An 11150-nucleotide genomic window follows, 5' to 3' on the forward strand; every position below is an offset into this window, starting at 1 on the left:
TGCTAAAAATAGGTGTTCTTTCCAAATAGATGGGAAGTGTTAGAGTTTAGACACCACGCTTTCTGTCTGCTTAGAAACCCTTCCATCAGGCTGTACATTTCTCAGCCATGCATAGTACAGCTTGTCATTTTAACTTACATTAAAAAATAATCTGGCAATGAACGTTGAAAGGAAAAGCTTGAGAGCATCCTTCACTCCAAGTTTTGGTTCTGACCTCCGATTTCAGGCACCCATTTTCTGGCTTATCGCAGAACTCGGACAGCTAATGGCATTTCAGATACAGGGTGGTGCAGGGGCCAGATGTTAACATCAGGATATCACGCTGTTACTTAGCTAAATGTCACAAAACCAGCTTCTCTTCCCGTATTTTCTCTACAGTCCTGGAAGAGGAAAGATTGCTGTGGAAATCATGCAACTCCTTTTTTCTACAGCAGTGTATCTTCCCTTATTCCTGCAAGAGTGCAGGATAAGTGTGGTATATTTTTATATCAGTTCTCACATCAAGCTTTACTCTTGCCTTCATGGGCCTTAGATTGCAGTTGTGAATGATCTTAATTCTTGGTAATTGATTTAACATTGCTGGCTGATTAATTTTTAACACATATTTTTGAGGCTTTACAGATAAAGTGTAGATTTAAGGGAGGTAAACACCCCCCAAAATGCACAGAGAAACATGTGAAGGGAAGAGCCACCTGGCTGCACAGGTAGCGTCTTGGACCCAGCTCAGGTCCAGGCATTTTAACATGCAGGGCCCTAGATCTTAATAAGAAAAAAGGAAAAAATCTGACAAAACATCAGCATATTTGTGCATTTTTGCCAGTAACTTTTGCTGGAAGATTTCTCTTCGCTCCAGTCCTGGAGGGTGGGATACCAAGGTGCCCTTTTTGATGCCTTCGGGATGATGCGCTATTGAGTCGTCATAATGCCAAAATAATGAACTCTCTCCCCGGCTGGTTAAGATTAACATTTCCATGTTAGGAAGGACACCTCCTGGCGTCCCTGTGCCCAGCCCTTGGCCAGCAAATTGCAGCCCAGAAACACAAAAAGATTTAAGGTGAAATTTCTGGCATTACCTTGGAAGGAGAAAAGAGCCATATAATCTTTGTATGCCTAAATTGCTTCTAAGGACTTGGGGGGGGGGGGGGGCTGTTAAAAGCTTATTAGTGATCTATGATTTGTCAACTATCAGCCAACTTCTGTAATAAAATATAAGAGGGTCCTATAAATAACAGCACGCCTGTGATTTTTTATCAAGGCAATATATTATGAGTTCTAGAAATTGCCTGAATGCAGCCAGCTCCATCTGGGTACTTTAGAAATTTAGAAATAATTTGAGGGTTATTATAGGATAGAATTAGTCAAAGCACTTATTTACAGATTTTTTTTGTCCTCCATCTGCCCCCTTATTAATTCGGGGAGGCAGCTCTCAGCTGTGCTGACAGTGAGTCACAGCGGTAGGATGCTTTGTATTTTCACCATTCTCTGGTCGCTTCAGGAGGGAACGTGTACCTGGGTACTTTAGGATGCATCTAATTGTCTAAAGCCAGCATAATCACAGTAATGACTGTAACTGAGCTCAGTCTTACAGAGCCCAGCATGGGGATGAAGAACAGGTTGTCCACATCCAGCTGTGTCCAGTAACTTCAGCAGGGTATGCAGTGCCCATCGCATCCCAAAGCCAGCGATGGGGACGTCGTGGCCAACATAGGTGGGACAGGACTTTGGGTGATGCGGGGTGATGCTGGATTTTGGGTGGGTTTGGTGGCAGCAGCCGTTGTCCTTTGGGATACCTTCGCCTTCCTGGAGAACTGCCCTTGTACTGTAGCAAAGCTAGAAGCTATCAGGATCGTTAACTGAATTATTAGGATTTCAGATGCTGGATGATGCTCCCAGCATCATCCCAGTGGCACCAAATCTCCTCTGTGTTATGTTCTTACCGAGCGAGCATGCTGGGAGGTCCGGTCCCAGTCAGCCGTGTCTTAAGTGTTCGCACAACCCTGTTTCTTGTTGGTGTTTCCTGGAAATGGGGTACCAAGCCTAAACCTGCCCTAGCCAGAGACAGAGAAAAAAATAAAAGCTTAAATAGTCTGCTGCTTGGCTGAGGCTGGGATAATTGCATCCACTTTTTCAGCTCAGCTAGAGCTCTAAAACCAAGAGTTCTACCTCATTAGAAATAACAACTTGTAATTAATAACTCATGATGCATTTTTCTCCAGTGATAGCACTTGCTTCGGATAGAGAAAATGCTGAAAGGAGAAGGCATGATTATTAAAAAAAAAAGAAAAAAGATACTTTCATATCAAACTTGAGGAGAGAAATATATCAGTTTAACCCATGCTCATTCTCCAGAGCTGCTCTGCTGTATATTATTCAAGGGAGTTAACGGAAAATTTTCCTAGATAGGCATGGCTGGGATTTTCCTGTGTTACAAACTGTGGCATTATGTGCCGGCCTCTACAGAGGGATGCCAGATCACTGCGGGTGGGTGTAAATGACTGAATTTAATCAGTAGCAATGTTTCTAATAATGTCTAATACTAAAGCTCTCTCTAACACCACTTTAGCCTCTGCCCGTGAGGAGATGAGTCCCAAAACTTTCCCCTTGCCTTCCTTTAAGCTCATTATTCATAATACTTTGAAAACAGAGTCAGCTCCTGGTTTCTGCAGACGGAATGTAACTCCTGGAAACAGCGAGAGGTGATCTGGGTAGAGGTGGTCCCAAATACGCAGGAGTGAGGTTTGTAAAAGTACGGGGTATTCAGACAAGGCAGCATTGCTTGCCCCCTTAGGAGCAGTGCTTCTGGATGAAAATCTCTTCCCTTGGACCTAGTGAACAATGGTTTTGCAGCCTCTGTTTTTGAAATAATAGAGAGGGGTTTTATTGGACATTTGATTGGGGTTTTATGCTGGAGTATGTGCGTAAGGGTACCTCTTTTTCAGATGCGTTGTTGCGATTTGTATGCAGGCAGAGCTTTGCTAATGTGCATTGCAATCACCGGCCGTTAACAGCTCTGGAGAGCACTTCGTGATGGAAGCGTGTGTTAGGAGTGATGAACAAAACGCATCGAAACCTTTTACTTTGACAAATGGATGGCTTTTTAATTATATGCACTGCATACAGCGTGTTTGCTTCCAAACGAGAGTTTAAAATTTATACTGCAAATGAATATTAATAATATAGACAACTTGGTAAAATTTTAACAGGCCCATTAACATGATGAAGGCATCGAAGGATCTGCTGGCGGCGTACCCTGCTGATGAATAACTTCTTAGGGGAAAAAAAAGCGCACAAAACCCAAAAAGCCCTTCATACCGACAGGAGAGGAAAACTTATTAGCCTGACGTTAATGGCCTGATCGGTTAGAGCCCGTTGGGCGCGAGCACATGCCCACCGCAGCATGCGGTCCCCTGGTAGGTGTTCAGCAGCAGCCGGACCCTGTGCCTCGGCATGGCCCAGCATGGCTCCCGGCCTCCTGCTGCTTTATGCATCTTATTTTTTAAAGGTCCAGAAAGAAACTACATCTACATTAAAATAAAAGACCTATGTTTATCTGAGCATAAATTAATGGAAAATAATCCTGAGGGAGTTACCAAGAAGGGCTATCAGTGGCAGGTTTCACCCCGCTGTTCCTGCTTTTTCTATGGGAAAATGTGGGAATACTGCTGATTTTCTGTTTGGTGCGTTGCTGTCCAGGCAGCCTGTTGAAGATGCAGATCGTGGTGCAAGTAAGGGGAGAGCACCTTTGTCAGATTTAACTCTCCCAAGGAGGGAGTATGGGCCATGTGTTAGGACACTTGCAAAGAGCTGATGCTTGTTCTGCGCAAGGACGTGGGTAATGGCTCCGGTCATCAAGTGCCTTATGCAACTCTGTTGTTATTGCTGGAATAATAAAAAGGAGATGGTTACAGCCGGGGTGGTTGTGAGCTGGCTGCTCGAAGTGTGTAATAGCAGAAAGGCATTGCAGAGCTTATAGTTGCGAGTCTGAGGCTTTGCTGAGAAACAGAAAGGGAAGGAAGAGCTGGGAAATGTGGCAGAGCTGGAAGAAAACCTAAGAATTGATTTCTTGTCCAAGGGCTCATCAGAGCACGTTAGCACCTCTTAGCATCATCTGCTTAGCATGACAGGTATTCCCTATTATGACGAGTGTATTAGTTGCTGCTGTTCATCCTGAGAGACTATTAAACAATTTGCACCCTCGGGTTTGTTAGTGAATAAGACAAATTGATTTTAAAGAAAAATTATACACCTGCAAATATTTATCTCTCCAGTGAGCTTACAAAGGGTTGCATCAATGGAACAAAATGTGACGCTGATTTTCCTGAGATTCAGCTGATACATTTTTCAATAGGAAGCAAGTATAAAATTCCTCCATTGAAAGCCTACGGGCAGCAGCAGGTTTGGGAGCTGGCAGGATGATAGATCAGGAGGTGGAAATAGCCCTGCAGCCCAGCGGCTGGCAGGGATGGGAGAGCCTAACCCAGCAGGTCCCATGCCCTGGCATTGCCCCGGGCATGCAGCATCAGCTGTGGGAACTCGTGCGGATGCAGATGGGGATGCGGATGCAGATGGGGATGCGGATGCAGATGGGGATGCGGATGCAGGTGGGGATGCCGATGCAGGTGCCGGCCGGACCTGTGCATTGGTCCCCTTCCCCGTGCCCTGGCAGCGTTGCTGACCCACGTATTCCCCCCACGCCCCTTATTACACTCTCCACAGCATTTTGATAGCACACAATAAAGCTTAATTTTTTATTTTTTTTGGTAGTGTTGCCAATGCAAAGAAAAAGCCGTGCAAGGGATTTCCACCCAACAGTCAGCTCTTTGCAGAGCAGCGTTGCTGTGGCCGTGGTGGCCACCGTGGCAGTGTTCCCACGGGAGCCCTTTGGTGATGCCGGAGGTGCGGCTCACCCCCCTCAGCAAAGCCTGCGGCACAGTGAGGTCGACAATTATCAACTTTTCTATACAGAGTGATTTGCATTTTAAGCAATTTGTTATCTAAAGCATAGGTCACCGGAGTTAACCGGCCATCTGCTTCACAGGCACCATAGACCCAATTCCAAACACGGCTCTCACCATTTGCATGCGTTATTAGACCCGTTCGTTTGCTAATGAGGTCTCCCTCGGAAGTCAGGTCTGAAGAAGCAGAGGGGGAAAGGTCTGGGCTTTCGCGGCGAAGGTACAGCTAATGAACGGCTGGAGACTAAAGGACACAGATGGAAGAAGTACTCATTCTAATTACCATTTTTCTAAAAATTGCATTTTTTTTTCTAAACCTATTAGGTATGTGATTGCTTCCACTTCACTTTGTAAACAGAACTGAAACACATGGTGACTGAGTGGAAATACACCATAAAGTATAAACCAGTGTCCTGTCTGAGGCTGTGGGAAGGGGGTAGGCTTGCTTGGTCTCTGGGTGTGCTCCTGCAGGTGTCTGAGCTCAGGTGAGGTGCCATCACGGGCAGTGGGAGCAGCGGTGTGTGCAAAAAAACCCGTGGGTTCATCATTTTCTCCTAAGAGATAAAACAGAAAACTGAGATTTATGTCTCGTGATATATTAAGACGTATTAGCAGTAGTAATCGCTATGCGAAACTAAAACTTTGATTCCATTAGCAGTAACAGAAAGAGTAATAAAATTTTATTTTTCTGGCTGTATGTTACCAGGCGCATATCCATCCCCCGCTCCCCCTCGCTACAGCCCCACTGTTTTTCTTGTGCCTTCCAAAGTTTCCTTTAATTTTCTTCTGACTTAAAGGCGTTCTTGCCAGCTAAGCAGAGGATGTGTTTGCAGAGGTAGATTTAGCTTCCTGAAAACCAAATGTCATATTTCCAGTTTGCTATACTAGGATAAAATGGCAGGGTAATTCTATTTACAGATTGCTACAGATACCATTTTAAAAAAATTTATAAAAGAAGCAGCAGGATTTTTTTTTTCTAGAAGCCTGCAGCAATCCACGGTCATTGTTTCCCTCTGATTTCCAAGGTCAGATGGGTCACCAGGACGGCCAAGTCTGGGTGCTCAGGAGGAGGACTTTTACTCCACGGTGGGAGGCAGTGGAGAAAGAGGAAGGGCAGTGTTGTGTCTCTTAGTCATATTTCTTCTCCCCTGCTAATTTTTTGAAGTTTGGATCTCAGCCTGGCAGCAATGGATCTGTGAGCAGATTGCTGGTGAAGCCCTTGAAGAGGAGTAAATGTATTTCATAGGACATACCTACTGCTCGCTGGTGGGTTGGAATCCACTAATACGGGCTTGGTTTGTGCATATGATGCATAAAGCATAGGGTCTGGGTTTGTATGCATTTGTCAGTATGATGAAAATATGGAATATCTTAGTAATACTTTAGCATCCTGACAAGTCAAACTTTACACTGCAGTTAGCAGCTCTTGCTAATTTACTGCCAGGGGTATCAGTTAGCCCTGTGTTTCCCTATGTCACCAGCACCTTCAAAAGTGTCCATAATAATAGATGTGAATTATTCAGTTACACTCCTTCCTCTGTTGTTGGCTCCTTTCACCTTGAGGATAACAATTTAATAGCTACTGTATGTAAATGGCAGGCATTCTTTTCTTTTATACATTTAAAAACATAAAATGTGTTTCATTGAAATGTGCAAAAACCCCAAACCTTTATGTGCATCCGCAATTGTCCATAACTCGTGGAAGTTTTTCTCCCTTGCTCGTTGCAGGGATGACGTGCCAAGCCAGGACATCCTATACCGAGGACGAGGTGCTCTGGGGTCATCGGTTCTTCCCCGTTATCTCCTTGGAAGAGGGGTTCTTTAAAGTCGATTACTCCCAGTTCCACGCGACGTTTGAGGTCCCCACCCCACCGTACAGCGTGAAGGAGCAGGAGGAAATGCTGCTCATGTCCTCTCCCTTGATAGCGCCCGCAGTGAGCAACAGCAAGGAAAGGAATAACTCAGTGGAGTGCCTGGATGGTCTTGATGAAGTTGGCACAAAACTACCTTCAAAACTGCAGAAAATAACTGGGAGGGAAGACTTCCCCAAAAAACTCCTCAGGATGAGTTCCACCACCTCAGAGAAGGCCTACAGCATGGGGGATTTACCCATGAAACTCCAGCGGATCAGCTCGGTCCCCGGGAACTCGGAGGAGAAACTGGTGTCTAAAACCACAAAGATGATGTCGGATCCCATCAGCCAGTCGGTGGCCGACCTGCCGCCCAAGCTGCAGAAGCTGTCAGGCGGCGGCAGGATGGAAGGGAACCTTCCACCCAAACTGCGAAAGATGAACTCGGACCGCTTTACATAACCCGACAGGACTTCTAGCTACCATTTAGAGCTTGAACTGCTACTGGCAAGGGCAGCGTGGGCAGGAGAGCAGGCCCTCCACCAGCCATATGTGTGCTAAACTCTGTGGTCCCTGGCACACCGGGAGGCAGGAGCATCCCCTTGGTAGCGGTGGCTGCGCTGTAAGTACGAACGACGGGACGATCAGCGAGCTGATGTTCATTGGCATGTAGTATCACAACACGCATGCAATAATAGTGTGCAATTTTTGCATATAGTTTTATGGCATGACTCCTACTATATTTATACTGTATATTCTGAAAAATAGGGAAAGGGGCGTTCCTTTCCCCTGTATTTCTTAAGAGTAAGTAGTAGGTAAAACATGCGAGTGGGTAACTTTCAGGGTAAGTTATAATTTGATTTGAAAATGGGTTTGGGGTTCCTTTTTCTGATGTGGATCGTGATGTTTTGTTCAACAAAGTAGTTATGGTGCATGTCTGTTTTTCTTAAAAGAAAGTGTATTAGTTAATTCCTAACACCAAATCTGCTAGCCTTAAATTAACTGCTGGTTTCTCTTTTGCTTTAACATTTTCTTGGGGTTTCTTTTCCTGCCTCTAGGCTACCAGAAAAAAAACTAAAATGTATTTCATAAGGCATTGTTTAGAGAAGAAACTTGTATGAATAAGCCTAGGCAAAACAATAAATGAATGAATAAAATTCACACTTTAGATACGGTTAGTAAAAATTTTTAAAAATCTTGGTGATTTATAATATATGTGCAAGAAAACCATTTTAAATAAGCAGGACATGCTTGATTTCTCGTGTTGCTAGAGTAGCTAAACCTGAAAATAGCTGAATGTCTCCATGAAGCCAAGCAGGCATTTATTCTGAACAAACTGCACTCCAAAGGCAGAATCACAATTCCCCCTAACTCCGCAGCGCCTGGATTTTGCTCCCTCTTGCTTTGACGGCCCAGTTGGGCCAGTTGCGATACAGGTGATGGTTGCGGGAGCCGCGGTCTCGCAACCGGAGCTGTGCGGAGTCGTGGCAAGTCCCGAGCCCGGGCAGGCACACGGCTCCCCGGCTGCTGGCTGCTGGCGTCGCTCCTTACTGCTTTCTCTATGGTGAAAATAATGTTTAAACACGTTCTTTAACTGAAGTTGACCCTGTGGGTTTCAAAATGAGTAATACTTTGTATAAATGGTTGGTTTGATATCCTTCTGTGCTTGTCTTCGGGTTTCATTTTCCCATCTTGTTTTGCTCCGGTGGGGTCGAGCCGGGAGGGCTGGGTGTTGGGGGGTTGCCCCTCCTCCCATCGTTGTGGCTTGCGGTGCTGGAGCACCCCGAGCCACCCTGGAGCCTCCCCAAAATGCTGACAGTCGGCTGTCGCATGCCCAGGGGCACCCGTGGTCTGTGGTCTGTGTTTGGGGGCCAGGACACAATGGCTTCCCAGGGGCTCCTTCTTGGAGGAGGGGGTCTGGGTGAGACGGAGCAATGTGCGGGATGAGCCAGGTACGAAAGCCACCGCCAAGAGCGGCCGGGAAAAGGGCTCTGCATGACATTGTCTGTATGTAAAACCCTCGAGACCACAGCCAGGTAGTCCCAGATGCGGACATGCGTGTGATGTAGCTGCGGTCATGGACGAGCACTGCTGACTCGCGGGCTCAGGACCATCCTGCACGAATGCTGACGCTTGCTACAGTAAGTCATAACAACAGGTCTGATGATCTTTGAGGGAAAAAAATATTGGTTTTGTTATAAATGTTGGCATGGAGTAAGGACTCAGAAACTCAGCACTGCTGGAGGGTTGGCTCAGACGCCGCTGCGGCTCAGTGCTTTCCCTGGAAGTTGCAGCGTAGGACCCGTCAGTTGTACACCCAAGGACTTTATACTAACTTCCAAAGTTTCTCTTCATGGTTTATCATGGTTTTTGAGTGGCACTGCATGCTTTTTACACATTTGGCTATACTTCAATTCTCTGCACATTATTGTTGAAGGGAAGGGCGTGCATTGCTCCCTGTGTGCTGGTCCGGTGCTCTACGTGCGCAGTAAGCAGATTGCTGATATGGCAAGGTAAAAACTGGACTCCTGTTCCCCTCTTTGCTAACACTTCCTCAGGTTGTCTTGTAAAATACCGCTGATTTTTGTACCACATGTAATTCTTCTACCAGTCCTTGACTGACAGCAAAAATAGCCATGTACAATTGCCAGGTGTCAACAGTAAAAACCCCACCAAGTCCAAACCAGAGAGCCAAGAACGTTAATTGGCATGGTAAACACTCAGCTAGTGCCACAGCCGAGTGATGAGTCCTGCCAGCAGGCTTGAGCAGATTGGTCTGGTTTTGAAAGAAGGGTCTCCAGCAGCTTGACCTCTCCTCAAAAACTCCTTTCGTTATTTTGGGGTCGATGGGGGATCACTGCCTCCTTCCCTGGGTGCTGCTGGAGCATGACCCAGCCAACCCACTGCCCTGCTGTGACACTGCAGTTGGACTAGATGATCTTTGTAGGTCCCTTCCAACTGAAAATGTTCTATTCTTCTATTCTATCCTATCCTATCCTATTCCCCTATGCTGCCCCCAGTTTTGTGGCTCTGGTATGGAAGCGCTGGTGCAAGGTGGGGTCCCCTGGGGGTTGCCCATCTTTGCTGAGTTCTCCTGCCATCAGTTTGGGAGATGGCTCATGGTCCGGTTGACTTTTTTGTATGGAAAAGTAAATGTGACGTGTCCCCAGACTAAGAGCAATGGTGTTTCACCAGCCGTGCCCTAGGGCCACCAGCATCCTCCCTCCCAAAAACCGTGCGGAAGGTGCCTGGCTTCCCGTGCCTTGGCAAGGTGGCTGCTCAGTGGCTGCAAAGTCCTGCCTTCGGGAGAGCCAAGTGGTGTTTTTCTTTGGGAAACTGTGTACAAGATTGAATTAAGTAGGAGCAGTGTGGATGTGTTCTACAAATTGAACTTAAAAGAGGTGACAAGGAGAAGTGCTGTAGCTGTAAAATATATTGGCAGTCTGAGTGGCTGCAGCTTACTCAGTGCCTGTGTAAAAATATCTGAAAGTATGTGAAACACTGGAGAAGTAGCCTCACTTTTATTAAATTAATGCCATAAAAAATATTAAGTTATGATTAACTGAAAAGTTTGATTTTTTAAATCAAAATATGCACCTGTCCTTGCTGGATGCAAGATTTCTGAGGCTTGTGGCTTGTCTTGCAATGCGTTATGTATGTTAAGGTGACAATGTATGAGTCTTTCATTAATAAGAGTGAAAGTACAAACATGGATGATAACTTTCTTTAGTTATTTATTTTAGGAAATTACTTCTGATTAATATTTCATTTTTATTGCTGTGGCCACTTTTTTTTTTTTCCTAATTAACTTTTAGCCCAGCCCTAATGCTTATGCTAAGAAAAAGTAACTGTTTGATTGCACAGCCGGTCTGTGTTCTCTACTGCTGAATTTATGCTTGAATTATATTGTAAATTGTACATATTCAAATTAGAATAAACTAAATGCATTTTCTGGCATGCAGTCTATAACTGTATAAATGTACAAGTTTATTTGAATTATACAAAATAACAAACTCTTGTATTCATTAATACTGCAAGCTCAGTTTTATCTAAAGCTATATTAAACTTTCAAAAATCGTTCGGTTTAAATGTGTTTGTCTTTTATCCCATCTACTTTTTATTACTTTAATAAATGACTATGAATTCAAGCTGTTTAAGGGCTCCTGATTTCACATTTAATGTGTGCAAAAGGCCAATCTCTTGATTGCTGTTAGGAGCAGCAAAACTAAAACCTGAGTTTAGCTGAGCTGCATTTTCAGGGTCTTTGGAGACGGTCTGGCTGAGCCCAGGCACAGAAAATCCAAGTCAGGAGTCTGCAGGCCCCTTCCTGAAGGACAGCGAAGAG

The 11150-nt window shown here is 45.2% G+C and overlaps 1 protein-coding gene across 1 annotated transcript in view; it reads left to right on the forward strand.

Moving 5' to 3' along the window:
• The window catches only part of KCNJ3 (potassium inwardly rectifying channel subfamily J member 3), a 59121-nt gene extending 48266 nt beyond the window's left edge, over positions 1 to 10855 (forward strand). The window contains exon 3 of the mRNA XM_049810966.1: positions 6684 to 10855. Within this exon, the coding sequence (XP_049666923.1) occupies positions 6684 to 7267 (584 nt within the window). The 3' untranslated portion in view covers positions 7268 to 10855. The remainder of the gene's footprint in view (positions 1 to 6683) is intronic.
• Positions 10856 to 11150: the final 295 nt, after the last annotated feature.

This window comes from Accipiter gentilis, chromosome 1 (assembly GCF_929443795.1).
Source record: "Accipiter gentilis chromosome 1, bAccGen1.1, whole genome shotgun sequence".
Taxonomy (NCBI): Eukaryota; Metazoa; Chordata; class Aves; order Accipitriformes; family Accipitridae; genus Astur; species Astur gentilis.